The 16,316-nt window shown below is 38.1% G+C and overlaps 1 protein-coding gene across 9 annotated transcripts in view; it reads right to left on the bottom strand.

Moving 5' to 3' along the window:
* The window catches only part of RYR2 (ryanodine receptor 2), a 568,842-nt gene that overhangs the window by 96,781 nt on the left and 455,745 nt on the right, over positions 1 to 16,316 (bottom strand). For all 9 annotated transcript variants that reach the window (XM_088799091.1, XM_074316770.2, XM_074316771.2 and 6 more), the window contains 8 exons: positions 13,124 to 13,184; positions 11,666 to 11,904; positions 10,141 to 10,222; positions 8,069 to 8,199; positions 4,769 to 5,089; positions 3,317 to 3,557; positions 2,855 to 2,942; positions 1,337 to 1,429 (listed from right to left, as the gene is read on the bottom strand). In XM_088799091.1, the coding sequence (XP_088655217.1) occupies positions 1,337 to 1,429; positions 2,855 to 2,942; positions 3,317 to 3,557; positions 4,769 to 5,089; positions 8,069 to 8,199; positions 10,141 to 10,222; positions 11,666 to 11,904; positions 13,124 to 13,184 (1,256 nt within the window). The remainder of the gene's footprint in view (positions 1 to 1,336; positions 1,430 to 2,854; positions 2,943 to 3,316; positions 3,558 to 4,768; positions 5,090 to 8,068; positions 8,200 to 10,140; positions 10,223 to 11,665; positions 11,905 to 13,123; positions 13,185 to 16,316) is intronic.

Genomic DNA, 16,316 nt, shown 5'->3' with positions numbered 1-16,316 from the left:
TATATTCATTTTATAATTTCGTAGGAATTCAAAAGGTGTTTTAAAGTGTTTTGAAAGGATGTTCCTGCCTCCCCCTACAGGTGTGACACAGAAAACAAATCTAGGGGCATACTTCCCATCTCCTACAGGAGAAGCAAGAATTCATCCATCTGGTTCACAAACAGTGCAGCTAATTATTCAGAGGTCTATATGTCTGATGCACATAAATGCTCATATATTTATTCTTGAGGAATACAATGGTCCCCCTTATCTGCAGTTTCACTTTGTGTGGTGTCAGTTACTCATGGTTAACCATGGTCCAAATTGTTAAATGGAAAATTCCACAAATAAACAATTCAAAAGATATTTTGAGAGATAAGGAGACCACATTCACATAACTTTTATTATGGCATATTGTTATAATCTTTCAATTTTATTATTTGTTTTGGTGTTAATCTCTTACTAGGCCTAATATATAAATTAAACTTTATGATAGGAAACTATATATAGGAAAAAACAGTATATTTAGGGTTTGGTACTATCTGCAGTTTTAGGTCTTCATGAATATTCCTGGGGGTCTTGTAATATATCCCCACATATAAGGGGTTACTGTACATAATATTGACGAATTATATGAATATTTTGTGAGTGTTTGTATTAAGCATTTCTTTTTATTCTGATGCTTTGACATCTTGGGGTCTTGTTGACACTTGACTGGCCCTCCCACAGGGCTAGTCAATTTCTAGAGACAGGAAATTACCTGCTTGCAAGTACACCTTCCATATACAAACCAACCAACACAGAGTCCATATTCCCCAATCACCTTTTACCTGGACCTCAATCCACCTGCCCTAATCACCCAGGGCCAGGTATTAGATAACTACAGACACTTCCTATGCCCCAGAGCCCTGGAGTTATTAAACCAGCCAAACCTGAATCTGCTTACCCAGCCCCACCTGCTCCTTACCACAGAAGCCACAGTAAAAGGTCACGCCCACTTATCCCCCTCACACCGCCTCCTGACAGACCCTGGGGCTTCCCCACACGCCCCACTATATGCCGCGCCTTCTGTATCTAGGGAACTGTGAGTTAAAACATCTTCAAACTTCTTCCTTTGTGGCAGTCATCTCTGTGCCTGCTTGTCATACATACGTGAATAAATCAAATCCTGGTTACCCTCAACACTGTGTGTGTGTGTGCGTGCGTGTGTGCGTGTGTGTGTGTGTGTGTATGGTCAGTAAACATTACCATATCTATCAAATTCCAGGTACAAACCTTCAAAGAAATATTTTTAAAAATCAACCAATGCAAATTGTATTCAGACATTTTCTAGAACAGTGAAACACTAGAGAAATACCTTTGACATCTTTGACTTGGTGTCAGAGATGAGGAAAGACATGTTATTGATTTCGTTCTGAACGACGAAGTTCTGCTCTTCTCTTTTGAAATTCTGAGAAGTTGCAAAGAAAATTTCAGTTAAAACCACATAGATAAGACGTCCATGTGATTAGAGGTTGCACAGGACCCAATGGTTTCTACAAAGATAAGCATTAATTTGATATGTACGACTTATCAAGAAAGGGAACAAGTAGTTGTTGAATATCCAATGAGGGTGCCGGACTAGGAGCAACCATTCTGGGAACTGGATATAAATTTAAGTAACAAAGACACACATCTATCAAGGGCAGAATGAATATCCAGCCTGATTTGGCTGGTGAGTTACCAAGGAAAGAAAATCACTGGCTTTTATCTACAGGAACATAAACAAGCTGAAAGAATTTCTGTGACATCACAGAAAATGAATGTCAATGTGAAGATATAAATCCACGTGTTAAAAAAGCTACTATTTTACATATTATTTCTGTGTGATGGTATTTTTAATGTATGTTTTTATATACATTTTGGTATTAAGTTTAACAGACTCCTCAGGGCAGGCAGCAAATAATATTTGCATCTTAAATATTAAGTTTGAAAATTTTATTTTTAAAATATATTACATTTCCGAAATAATTTGATTTGTATAACCATCTGATGAAATAAACTAGGAAGACATTTCAGAGGATGAAACTGAGGCTGAAGTGTTCATTTTTACTTTCTCAGAATCTCCCATTGACAAAGTACCATCAAATTAAAATTGATACAAAAATTCTAAGCTTTTGAAATAATTTGGAACAATAACAAATCCTCATTCACCCATATTCTGCTAATTACTGAAAATTATAGGGTACTATAAAATTCTTAGTATTAATATCATTTTTAGATTTAAAACTAGATAGTTCTACTTGCAACATACAAAATAGTGAAAATGCACTTTATAAATTCTATCAACAGGATTCCCAGCAGGAGCTTAATGTATTCTAACACGTGAGTAAAACTAAATTCCTATAGAAACAAAAGTGTGATGATGACAGAAAAAATTTGCAGAAGTAAAACAAGTGTGTCCTATGACTGAAAATGCAAGACTATGTCAGCAGTTCTCAAACCGAGGCTGGCGTACTCCTGGAACCAAAGATGGAGAGTGGGGGTGCGAGACCAAAACGCCAACAGAAAGGGAAGGCTGAAACATGAGAATGGCAGGTCTCCATGTCCATATTCCCCTAAGATTTAGAGCAAACAGAAAATGTGTGTATGGACAGCAATTAAAAAAACCCTGTGATTTTTTGAAGATCAATTACAAAACTCAAAAGAAGTTTTAGATTGTTTTCACCTCCCCAGGGGAAGCTATTCTCTCTCCTCATCAGTTAAGCGATACCTAGTAGACAAGTTTGAGAAACACTTGTGTAGGTATTTACCAAGGGGTTGGAAAATCGGCTCAAGTTTTGAAATCCCTTAACATATTCCAAACACTAGGCACTGCCCATATTTTTCTACTCACATGGGATTTTGACCAGTAGATAAATACTTCAGCCACCATACGGAAAAGGTCCTCCGCTTCTGGGTTAGGCTCTTTGAGCCACTTTGCCCTGAATGACAAAATAAATAAAGTGGTTTCTCAGTTACAACATAATTAGAAAAAAACAAAAAAATCACCCTCCCAAAGTTAAATCTGAAACCAAGGGCAGCTCCGAAGGCTTGTCTACTGCTGTAACACTTAGAACCATTTAAACATCGTAACTGTCAGACTGCTAACTTTCCCTGAGAAAGGCAGAATGGGATTTCTGATTGCACTTAAGATGCTCGGTGAAAATCAGCTTATCTACATAAACACTGGGTTAAGTTATAATGGTGAACAAGCTCATCGCTAAGTAGTGAGTGAATGAAGCGATTCAGTCAGCACACACAAACCCAACCAGGTGATAATGGAATTAGAGAAATGAATCACCTCTGTGTATTATACCTGTTATAGTCCACAAATCGAATCAGGAGAGGGTAGAAGGCATAGAGGTCTCTGGCCAGAGTGGTGAATTCATCCAGAATGAGCAGCTCAGCCTCGGACATGTCCCCCCTGGCCTCGGCTTTCAGATGATCTTCCTCAGACACAACCATGGCTGCCTTTTTCTTGAGTTTCTCCATTAATGGCAAGAAATGAGTTTTCAAGAGCTGAGGTTTCACTTTATTTATAATAGGCTGGGAAAATACTGTTTGAAGACAGACATTAATATTCCGCTCTGCATAAACATTCATTATAATGAGGACAGACTGTAATTACAATTGTAGCTCGATTAAAACCCCACTCTTCCAACACATGGTTTCCTGTAAGAGTCAGCCTGGGACTCTGTTTTCTAGTCCAAAGCCTAACTGTATATGCTGTTCAAAAACGATGACTGAATTGAATGTGATGTGCTTCCCTGTTTTTTAAAATGGACTGACAGCTAATTCAGAATAGAAAAAAAAAGACATCCATTCACTTTGCAAATCAGTTCTTTTTACACAAAGCATTCCCCAAATGGAATGTGCACCGCTCAGTAATTACCTAGACTACGTGCAGTTTCCTCACTTAACTGTCCCCATCCCGTCCCAATGGAAGAGCTGTTTTACATAAAACACTGCTCGTTTATTTAATCATAGTTGCAGTTGTTAGCAATAGTTCTAAACGTGATTAAGACATTTTAAAAAGGATTTTCCCCTAAAGGTGACATATATACACTGGGGAAATGTATAAGAGAGGGATTTTACAATCAACCATAACCACCCCTACCTAAATTATTCTGACGTTGGTGTATTTCTTTCAACATATAATAATTTCATAAGCATGTATTTATATGTATTTCTGAATTCAATTTTTAAAAAAACTCTTCTTTTCACCCTCCATGATATTGTGAGCAATTTCCAAGTCATAAAATCCTGTTGAAACCTCCCTGTTGAAAGATGCATAATACTCTGGTATTTGGAAATACATCACCTATGTAACCAAACTGCAGGGGTGGGGCATTTAAATGGCTTCCAATTATTCAACAGAACTCGTGAGATGGTAGCTAAATTGAAACGTAAACATTTGACCGCACCTTTTGATCGTCCTCCCCCATTTGCAGTAAGACAGATAGCGAAAAGTGAGTTGTTTCAAATCCAGTTCTATCTTTGTCTCTGTCTACAGAATCCTTAGTGTTTCCTGCTGTGCTTACTGATTCATCTTAGAGAGATTGTCAAAACAAGAAAATGTTTACTGACTTAAAGGGAGCAATTATATGGAAAGTTAATCAGTGTCTGACATGTCTCCTTTTTAAAGAACAGCATGCTAGTTTTAGCACAGAAGAAAATATAAAGACTAAGAAAAAGTCTAGTCTAATGTATTTCAAATCGTTTTGGAAATAAAACAACTTTAAATGGCACCTTCCTTTCCAATGCTTACCTGCTAACCTCTTCATCCAGGCTCCCTCGTCAATCCCCAAGTTATTATAAATGATTTTCAATATATTCCCCAGAAGGGTGTTCATGTGCTCGGAGTTCAGAGCCGTGCAGCACATTTCAGCCCTTTCTGGGTTGTTCTCAGGTCCGTGTTCCCACCAACGGGACATGTAGCTACAGAGCATGGGCAGGATGACTTCCATCACATGTGGCATCTGTGTGTAGCGAATACCAGACTCCGCGAGCTCCACAATCTCTTCCATGAGCTTCTCCAAAGATGGTATATTTGGACAAACATCTTCCACATTAGTTGGCAAACTGAGAGCTGGAGGAACATGCACAATAAGATATCAATGAAAGAAGGGACACGACAGCCAGATTCCCACTGTTTATAAGAGCCACAAAAAACCATTTCATTTGGGCTTCAAAACACAGCACCACTGGCATGTCTTTACCTGGGTCCTTCTCCCTTTCTCATAGCAATAATTTCAACCTTTCTTTTCTCCAAGTGCCTGCCCTACCACCAGTCCCTGAAGACCAGCAAAGGACCACTCCTATTACCTCAGAGCAAAAAAGAACCTCCACGTCTCTGCCTTCCAGCCTCCGTCCAGTCCCCCATTCACATCTGATCCCATTTTAGAGGAAAGAGTTTGAAGTTCCTGCTCAGGGTCCCGCCTGTGTTCCTGCAGAGCTGACCCCACAGCAGGGGCCTTGCTCAGGCCTGAATTTTCCGCCCCTTCCTCTCTAATAGCCCCTGCCCAACAGCCTTACAGAGGCTCACATCTCTCCTAGATTGTTAGATTTCCAGGTGTTCTTCGAGGGCCTCTGCTTCTCACCATGCACTTCATTTGCTTTCATCATCCTCATCTTACTGTTACTGTGAGATAAGTAAGACCTTTCACATCACTGACCAAATTCCCTTTTGCCCAAATCCCCGCCTTTCCTGACTTCCATGCATTTGGTCTGTCAGGCCTCTCTTCCGAATTGTCAGTCCCTTCAATCACTCTCTTCTCCTTGCTGAACTTTTAAATGTCGGTCTTCGCTAGGGATCTGTCTTTAAGTCTCTTCTGTTTTGGCTTATATGTTCGCCCAGGCAATTTGGGCCATTCCTAGGGGCTCTTGCTATAATCTAACAATTTTCAAAGGCTATGTTTTAATGTTTTGGTGTCTAATACTGAAATTCTCAAAAGCAACTGGAACACCATGGGTCTATACTCAAACTTGACCTTTCCCCTCTCTAACCCACCTCTTGAGCAAGTTGGTGGGTTGGTGACAACGTTATCCAATCAGTCACGCAGGCTAGGAACCTGGAGCCATTCTAGGGTGCGATGTTCCCTCATCGTCCACACAGCCTGATTCCACCTGTCGGGTCCCTCAGCATCACATCTCTGTCTACACCACCCAGGGCCTTACTCAGTCACAGCAACGCTGCATCGTCACCGTCACTTCCTAATCAGTGACTCTTCCTTACTTCTGCATGAGGTATCTCTTAAAATGCACATCTACTCACATTGCTCCCCATTTAAAACCCTATGAGAGGATGGTCTTCATGTTGGTAGTCCCCACTCCTCACCGGACACAGGGAGCCTTGCCTCCCCTTTGCTGGCTTTCCACTCATCTCACCTTTTATTCCTTTCTCTCCTGAAAGCTATCGCCACCTCAAAGAACTTGAAGTTTCTCCTGAAGTACCAGTGTCTCTAATGCCTCATTCATCATGTGCCAGCTCTGGGAAGTCTTTCCAGGTGATCTGCTACCACTGCTTTTGGGTCCCCAGGGTTCTTTATTCTGGACTCTACCATGTGCATTTATCAGTCTCTCTCCCTCTCCTCCTGTAACTAAAACTCCCTGAGGAAAAGAATCAAATCTTATTTATCTTTGAAGCATATCTCCTCCACCTACCACAGGGTGCTTCACAATTATTTGTTGAAGGACTGACTAAAAAAAAAAAAAAAAGAATGAATGAAAGGGAACCACTAAATTCAATTCCTTTACTTTGTTATGCAAATGATGTGCTATGGAAACTTAAGCAGGTAAATTTCCAGTTTCGTGTTATTCCTTTTCTATAATGGATAACAAATTGGCTTCATTCTTGATTCACAAACGATCAAAAATCCTAAATAAGACATTGTTCATACAAGTGATTAATAATTCAAACTCAACCATGTTTCACTATTTACAAATATGTTATGGAAATTTTGTAGGAAAATATTGCCAAGTCACATTCAACATATTTTTGTTTAACTTCCTCTGTTGTATGAAGTAAGAATTATAAAATAGGCAAATTAAATAACAATGAATATTCATGTTTTTAAGATTCTTTATTTGATGAAATACACTATTCCCTCCAGTGAAATCAGCAGCTCCCATGAAAGCATGAATTCCACAGAGAAACGATCTTAGCCAAGAGTTACACATTTGTGAGCAGCGAAAGGTTCTTGCCTTAGAGGAAATCAAACAGAAAAACGTAAGAGGGCACTTGTGTAACGGTCAGGCCTTGAAAATTCTGTATGAATTGCTTTAAGCGGCTGATTAGAGGAATGACTTGCTTATTATCTTTTTGTTATCCAACTAATAGATAACTCGAATAGATTCTCAAAGGCTGACCCTTGAAATCATCAGCAATGGTTCTAAAAGCTTTTGCAAGTGGGACAGTGAAAAAGAAAATGGGCCTATCTACCCAGAAAATAAGCAGATTCTCCCAAATGGAAAGTGACATGACACGTAAGTATATGTAGATACCTACTGTACATAGATATGCACATTTTAGGGATGTACATGCTAGGGTCAGGTGCAAACTAAAGTCACTGATTAGATGTTTCAGATTTATGTTTTTAAGTTTTATAAATGATAAAAATTGAACAAAACTATTAGAAAAAGCCACATGGAATGAAACTGCCTCAATAACGTAGACATATCTGGTGAACAAAGAAAAAACAAAGGGTACAAATCCATAAAGATAATAAATAAGAATGTCATACCCTTGCTATCTGTAAGAGATAACTGGATCAGAAATCAGATTGACCTACTTTTTCATATCTGCTGATTATTTTTTCTTATTTTTAAGTGTTAATTTGTCTGTGGTTCGTGAACTTAGAAGACATCAAACTAATTTTCTTTCAGAAACACTACTGGAATAGTATTCAGTATTAAAAAAAAAAAAAAATCCAAATAATAACACGTAAGAGCCAAGCGCACTGGAGACAGTGAACTGAAATGGCCTGTTAAAAGTCACTGTAGGAAAATCCAATCGCTGTCATTCAGTTTTAGCTTCACATCTCAAATGCTGCGCATGCGTCTGCATTACCTGCTCTCTCGCGCACAGACTTAGTGTTGTAGATGGAGTAAATATTATGTTTGTCGAGATGAGTTTCCAAGAACGCCACGGGAAAGGCACCAGCGAAGGCAGCCAGACATTCTCCTAGCGCAGAACGCTGTCTGTAAGTAGGAAATGCTTATGGTTTTTATGTCTTCCAGGTAAATAACTCAAGAAGTTACAGGAAAATTGGCAAGGTTAACCCCGAAGAGAGTTGATAAAAGTGCTACGAATAAAATCCACTTCCAAATGCAACTTCTATATTGCAAAACATCATATGCTTTCAATAGCAAGATCCTTGCCATTTAGAAAAAGCTAAAAATAACTTAAAAAGTACAGACCAAAATAACAACAAAAAAACCTGTAAATCCCCCACAAGTTAGGACATTTCGTTTTTCTCTTTTCTTTTTTTAAAAATAATGACCTACTGAGGAAGCATTCTTGCTATGTGAATACAGATTAATAAAAATTTAAAAATGAAGTACTAATACTAATATAATTTCATGAAAATTATCATATGTAAGTAACACTAGGACAGCCATGAATATTAAGATATACTAATGCTAAAAGCTATTGATAACTCTTAAAATTGAGTTGTCATTTTCAAGGGAAGGATGGTGTTTAAGGAATCATATTGTGAGTAATTATTCCAGAGCAGGTTATGACCCCAGGCTCCCCTACCACTGACAGAAATTATCACTCTCTCTTAGTTATCAACTCAATCCAAGGCTTTACTGGCACATTAAGTGTTTATTACCAGTAAATATAGCATAATGAGAGTTATTTCAGCCTATTATGAACTCCTTAAATGCTTTTATATAAATATTTCATCTGAAAAGTCAATAAAATGGATCTAATTATAATTACATAATTCTCTTAGGCAATCTTAAATTTCTTGTTAAAAAATAGAATGCCTAAATTGAAAATGTCTGATACCTAATGTTTTAACTTAAAAATGACTAGGTACTTAGCTAGTAGAAAAAGGCCCTTCATAGAATGACATTGAATAAAGTGAGTTCAAATCAAATACTTATTAACATGTCATTATTAAAAACAATTTAGGACATCACGGAATTACTAAGGTCACAGGTTTTGATTCAGACAGACCTGAGTCCCAATCTTATTCCTCTTACACCATTGTAGGAAAATTACTCTAAGTTTTGCTTTCTTTGCCTAAAAATGGGGATGCAGAATTGCAAAATTGCAGGTACACAGTATGGGTTCAATAACTATTTTAAAATAATGACAAATAATTTATTTAAGAATTTAATAGCTTAAAATGTTTCATGTATGACCTCTGGGTAATTTCTTCTCTTACATCTGACTCCATGAATCCTTTCATTAATAATTCATGTAAATTATTTAATATACATTACTTTTTTTTATTCCATTAGTAGTTATAAGACCAACTCTGATCATTTGTGTTGGTATTCTGGAAATAGCAATTTTTCTTTTAGAAGACTGTACTAAAATATCTACATTTTTATTAGTACAGTGTGAATTTTTCATTTTTTTCAAAGTATCCTTTACTCATCTTCAAAATTTTATTTTTATATTCTCCCCAAATCACTTTATAACTGCAAGATATATAGATAAATACATGGGGGTGTGTATGTGTGTGTATATATATATATTTATATATATATATATATATACACACACACACACATATATGTGTATACATATATATATATACACATACACACATATATACATATACACACATTTATATATATATATATATATACACATTTATTTCTGATACATAATGGGAAACTGTACTAGCAGATTCCTTCATAAGACATAAACACTCAAGTTTAAACTGCATATTAAACATGGTCTTTACCATGATTGCTTTACTTTTTTTCATAACTCAGCTATCTTTTATTATATCAATTCAAATTTGGCTTAAAGATGATCTAATTACCCCCAATAAATTCAATACATGAACCTGGTTCTTGAGCTTATAACTAAGGGAAATTTTATAAAGTGAAGACTCTTGAAATAAATAGTTATAATGCTTGAAACAGCTATGAATACGATGTGAAATTTTAAAATCTTACCTTTCCACATAAATACTCTTGCTCGTTCCCAAAGCATATAAGCTAGTCAGAATTCTGTAACATGATACCTGTACCTCTTCCACTAAGGAAAAAGAAAATCTCATGTGAGAAAAAAAAAAAAAATCTTGTTATTCATACACTGTCCCAAGGAAGTTTAGGCTAAAAACAAAACCCAATATTGAAGGCACATCAATATTTTAACATTTGAAATAAGCAATATAAGAACAAACAAATATGTCAAATGAAATATAAAAACTCATTCTCAAACAAAATTCTTTTTCTGAAGAGCTGAAGGTGTCCTAAAAAATCATGTTGTGATAATTCAGAATATTATCAGGAACATTTTTTTGTAATTTTTCTCTAGGTATAAAAGATTTTTTTCAAGAACAAAATTAAGCACAAGAATATCTGGGAGGAGAGGTAGATTTTGACTCCTGTTTCAAAGGTATACAAAGCCTGTTTATCTTTTTAAGTCTCAAAGGAACAAGCACGAGAAAGCTGGAGGAGAGTATGATAGTTATTTCTGAAATGATCTGACATTTAAGGGTATCAGCAAGTCACTCTGGTAGTTAAAAGCTAGAAAATCAAACAAAACCTTATAATGATCTATGATCCAATAAGACAAGTTTCAAAGGCAAGGAAATGTAAGAACCTTGGATTTCTCATTCCAACTCGGGTACCATTTGCTGGAGGAAGCACCACAACATGAATGGAGAAACCATCCTTGTCCTCTAGACCGGTTTCCATGTCCACACTGTGCTCCTACTGGTTCAAGTAAACGTTTTGCCACTAATGGCTGTGTCATCCACCAAGTGACACAGTGGTTTTTACGCAGAGCTGCACTCACCTGGGGGACCTACAACACTGAGAGTCTCAGTGGCTGGGTCTGCAGTCGAGACCCACTTGCCTGCTTGACAGGGGCTTGTATCTTCTCTCCTGCTCACATCAGCAGCGGAGCAGAACATCAGGGCAGGTCATGTGCTTTTTTTTTTTTTTTTTTTCACATAACGTTGGGCATTCTGTGGATATTTTTAATAACTATAGCATTCCAGCCCACAACAGCTGGTTACATCCCCTATGAAAATAGACTGAAACCTATAAACAGAAGCCACTTGAGCCACCCTAGTCAACCAATTATTTAGACCCAAACTTTGTCTCAGCATCTTCATGTTTGTTGGTAGTCCAGCTTGTGGAAACAATATGCATCGACTCGGAAATAATCTGAAAACATTTCGTGTTGCATGTCCCATGGTCAAACGGCATTAGGAAATGGCCATGGAGAGAGACAACACAGAAGCAGTAAAACTTGGAATTTGTACTTTGACTGTAGAAGTGATTGCCCACATGATTCAGTAATCCAACCGTTTGAGTTGAACGGTTTCTACAGCTCAAACATCAACCTATAGCGTTCTGCAGAAAAAGCACTTTAATGTGTAAGCAATGTCCGAGTGACCTCGACGTGGCTTTCACAATTTCTGGCTGTACTATTCAGATAATGAAACTCTAAGTAATAAGATTTACATACGTATCAGATCTTCTCCAAACTGATGCTGGCCAATGTGCTCAAACAATGACGACAGCATGGGCAGCAGTGCCACCGTGGTGTAGTTGATGATCTGAGTGACACCTCTGGGTTGGGTCCGGGTGTGGGTGAACTGGCCCTGCTTCAGGTTCTCCATGGTCTTGTCCAGGTCCTCGGCGGCGTGGTCCAGAAATGCCCTGAGCGCACTTTTCACACTCTCCAGGCCAGTCTTCATGACCGTCCTACGAAGTACACACGGGAGAACTTGCACCACACGAGAGGAGCAAGTGAACTCCAGATAAAACAGACTCTACTTTGCGTACATTTGTCCATCCAACATTCACTCAGTCAACTCCATTTTTAAATCCACTCTCAAATACGTTTGTTTCAACGTACTTGAAGTTACAGCTCATAGTACTCTATAAACGCATAACCATTCCTAAATTCCTTCAGGATCAATTTAAATCAGACCTCGAAGGGCAGGGCTAAAGCTTTGTTTTCAACCAGAGGTCTCAAATTCTGAGAATGTTTATTTTATAACTAATAAAACACAGCTTCTGAGCCAGTTTCGTTCATCTCAAATCCAACAGAACTAGACTGTTCCCTGAGGCAATGGCTGTGAAAGAAACATTATGCCAACTAAACCAAACTATATAGATATTTTGTGCTTCAAGGTAGCAATCAGTCTTTCCTAAATTAGCCTCTGAAGACCAAACACTGTACAAAAGTGACACTCTAATGCCACTATTTCTAGTAAGAAATCAAGGTGTATAATGGCATCCCTTTCTTCATGTATTACACAAAACACCTCAAGTAAAATTTTAAAGACAAAAATGGATAATCCGAGAATATCATGGGCTATTCTCTGTAGGAGATGCTCAGAAACTTTAAGTTAGATTTATCCTTGATAATAAATGAATTTAATATACGGCTCAAAGGCTGAATCTGTCGTGCTAATAGATCGCTTTTGTATTTAGTTCACATGTTAGATTTCCGGTCATGTTGTTTAGCGCAAAGAAGAAGGGGCACAGACTTGGGAGCTAATCCACTTCCGCACTTACTATGCAATCTTAAGCTTCAGTTTACTCATCTGTAAACTGAGAATAAACCCCCATGTTCCTACAAAGCTAAACGTTATTACAAATGTGGAGAAGCACCATGCCTAGACGTTAGTGCGAGCCCTAGAGTTGCAGCTCACCATGTTTACCTCCCAGTACATTCCTAATTCAGCCCGCAAGCACATACCGAGCTGCTATAGTAATTATATAAAATTTAAGTAATAATTTATATATGATCATAAATATAATAAAATGTCATTGTTTTTATAATTTACACAAGATTTTCTTTTCACCTGAAGTCTTTATTACCATCCAAATAATAAATCAAGACACTAGGTTTGTCTCAGTATTCTTACATATCACCACTACCCTCACTGATGTAGATAAAAATGTATCCATTTACCTCGCATCCAAAGTCTGACCCAAAATATGAAGACAGTTGACAATTGACGTTGCATCATTTCCTGAAGAGGAAACAAAATGCTGTATAAATTGCCCGGAAAATTTTTCAGTGCTCTTCTTTTCTATTAATGTCTGTGTTTTGAAAATTAGTCCATGGCACAACTCAGTAATAATAACTCAAAAAGATTTTTGATAATCAAGTTTCAAATCATGCAGTTTTTCTGCTTACAAGTGGTTATGCGAATGTAAATAGAGAAGCGATAAAGCAGGTCTCATCAAGTAGCTGACATACTCAGGAAGCGTTCAAAGCATTGCACCAGGATGAAGGGCTTTGACTGGATTCTTCAGTACATCCCCTGCCTCATACCAACTCATCTTATTTTTAAATCATATTGTCTGCCAACTTTTCAAGTCAGCTCATAGCCTTTATGAAAAGAGGTGGGCTAAAAGTCAAATAAATTTAATTCCAATTTAATTACCCAATGTCTCTGCTCTCTTATTACATTCAACTGCATTAAGATAAATTAATGTGCCTGAATGTCGTTGGTTTTTGGTGAAAAAGAAGCACCGAGCGATCATGTAAAAAAGCATCAGAAGCTGAAGAAGTTAAATCTTACTCTCATGAGATATTTGAAACGGCGGGGTACTGCTCTTGAAAGTAAGATGAAATTCATTTTGATTGGTGTATTTTGTCATAAAGTACAGAAATGTGAATTATATAATTACTACATATATTTTACTTTGTGATAGGAAACAGAAAAGCAAATCAATAAAATGATGAATCCAAAGTTACAAAGTGATTTGCTCATAATACAGTTTGACATTCACTGTATAACATAGTCGTTCCCTGGGTCCTGACGTTAACAACTCCTAGTTAAACGTAAGTTTTTATAACATTTGAGTATGTTATATCCTTTATACAAAAAAATCCTAAAATAAATTAAATATACATAGAAATCAATAATTGCTTCAGAATGAGAGCAAGTCAGTTTAGTGATATGATACCAATATGAAAAAAAAAAAGGCATTCATTGCTGAGACTCTCAGTTCTTAAGAGAACTTCCATTTATCGTGTGCTTCATATCTCAGAATTTCTGGTAACAATGAAGACAAAATCAGCAGAAGGGCAGAACTTGTTATGTCCCTGTCTATTGGCTGGTGGGAATCTTAGAGCTTGTACTGTAACCCGTGGAAGTGTTATTCGTTTATTCATTCACTCAATAAATACATGTCAAATACCAAGGGCTCTCAAACTTCCGGCAATAAGCAAATAGAGTTCTCATGGTACCTGCATTTCAGTGGGGGATACAGATAATGAGCTATTAATCAAAAATTCAATATATTGCCTAGTACCAGGCCACAATAAAAACATGCAGCAGGATATCGGGATCAGAGCAACTGCATAGAGTAACAGGGTGAGTGACCAGGAGGCCATCCCCAAGGAGGTGGCATCTGAGCAGAGCGTTGAATGAAGGGAAGGAACAAACCATGCATGTATGTGGGAGAAGGGCCCAGGCAGAGCGAACAGCCCATGCACAGGCTCTGAGGCAGGAAATGAACCTGGCGTCCCAGGCAAGGAAGTCAAGGTGGCCAATGTGGGCAGATTCAGGGGAAAGAAGGAGGACCAGGGGCAGACAGGAGGGGACAGGCCAGGTCCTAGAGCCTTGAAACAAGAGCAAGAACTTTGGATTTTTTGAAGTGCAATCGAAAGACAGTGCTAGGTTATGAACAGGATGGTGTTTGATTCATATCTTAAAAGGATCAAGTCACAATGTACAAAACTCTGGAAGGGCAAGAGTGGAAGTTAGTTAGGAAGCTACTACAGTAGCCCAGAATCAGAGGACTGACGATGGTAAATTTGGATCAGGATATAAGCAGTGAAGACAGTAATAAGCTATGTTAAGTTTTTGCTTTTGAACTAAATGAGAGGCGACAGGGTCAGGAGACAAGGATAAAACTCCAAGACTGTCTGGGTGGGCAGCTGTACGAGCAACGGGTGAATGGTGATGCAATTTAAAGATGCGGAGAGAGACCTGAAAGGAGCAGAATGTGGGAGGAGGGGGTAGGGGTCCTGTCCTCCACTTCCCGTAAGTTAAGTGTGTGGGCTTGTTAATCTCCATAAGCTGTGGAAGGGGCGACTGATACAGAAGTCTGGAGTGCAGACAGCGACCTCCGTTGGAGCTATATACATATGGACATCATAAGCGTATAGGAAATTCTTTAAATCATGGGCCTAAGTGAAATTAGCCAATATGAGTATATATAGAGAGGGTGCCCGAAAAATGTATACACATTTTAAGAAAGGAAAAAGCTGTATTAAAATTATGCTGATGGGAACCACTTTGAGCACTTCTTGTAACTGCAGAAGTCACACGTGACTTGTATTCATTCATCTTTTGTTGTCGGTACATACTGAGTATTACAATTTTAATGCAGTTTTTCCTTTCTTAATATGTGTGTACATTTTTTGGCACCTTGTGTGTGTGTGTGTTTCTGTGTGTGTGAAGAAAAAAGGTCCAGGGCCTCCAATACTTGGAGCATAAAAGTTAAAGAGCATGCAGCCCAGAAAATGAGAAGGCGGCCCAGGAGAAAGGAGGGACACAAGCTAACGCTGATGAAACTATTATTCAGCACCAGAGACTGGTCCTCACTCCCTAAACCCCACAGTCCTTTTCCCTTTCCCTTCTGATCTACTGTCTCTTCATGTGAATGCTCAGGTATTTGCACTTTGTACTGAACCTACCCAGGCCCTTCCCCACAGAAAGACCAGGGGTATTTTAAACCACCATTCCTTTATGCTTATGGTGGCAAGATTTCTGTTTGCTTTGTTTCTTGACGTAACCCAGCACCTAGACACTGTTTGGCATACAGCAGGCGCTCAATTACACCTCTGTGCAATGACTGTGGGATGTGAGTAAGAGAGTAGGAAATGGCACCAGGGGCCCAATGAAAATGTGTGTGGTGAGTATGAGATTTCTGCGATGGTTAAAGTCACAAATTGCAAGCTCCAGGAAGCCACCCATTGCAGTACTCTCCATATTAGAGGAAGGACCACTTTAATGTAAATATCTCAATGTGAAAAACCATAACAAAGGCCCCTAAGGAATGAAGAACAAATCTAAATTCAATCTTCAGCACTTTATCGTGTAGACCAAGCAGAAGTACCCATTTTAGAAGCCTAAACAATGGTTAGT

Source organism: Rhinolophus sinicus, chromosome 6 (genome assembly GCF_057876585.1).
Source record: "Rhinolophus sinicus isolate RSI-liver-muscle chromosome 6, RSI-T2T, whole genome shotgun sequence".
NCBI classification, from domain to species: Eukaryota; Metazoa; Chordata; class Mammalia; order Chiroptera; family Rhinolophidae; genus Rhinolophus; species Rhinolophus sinicus.
The sequence above is the reverse complement of the archived record's forward strand: the minus strand, read 5'-3'. Positions and strand labels throughout refer to the sequence as shown.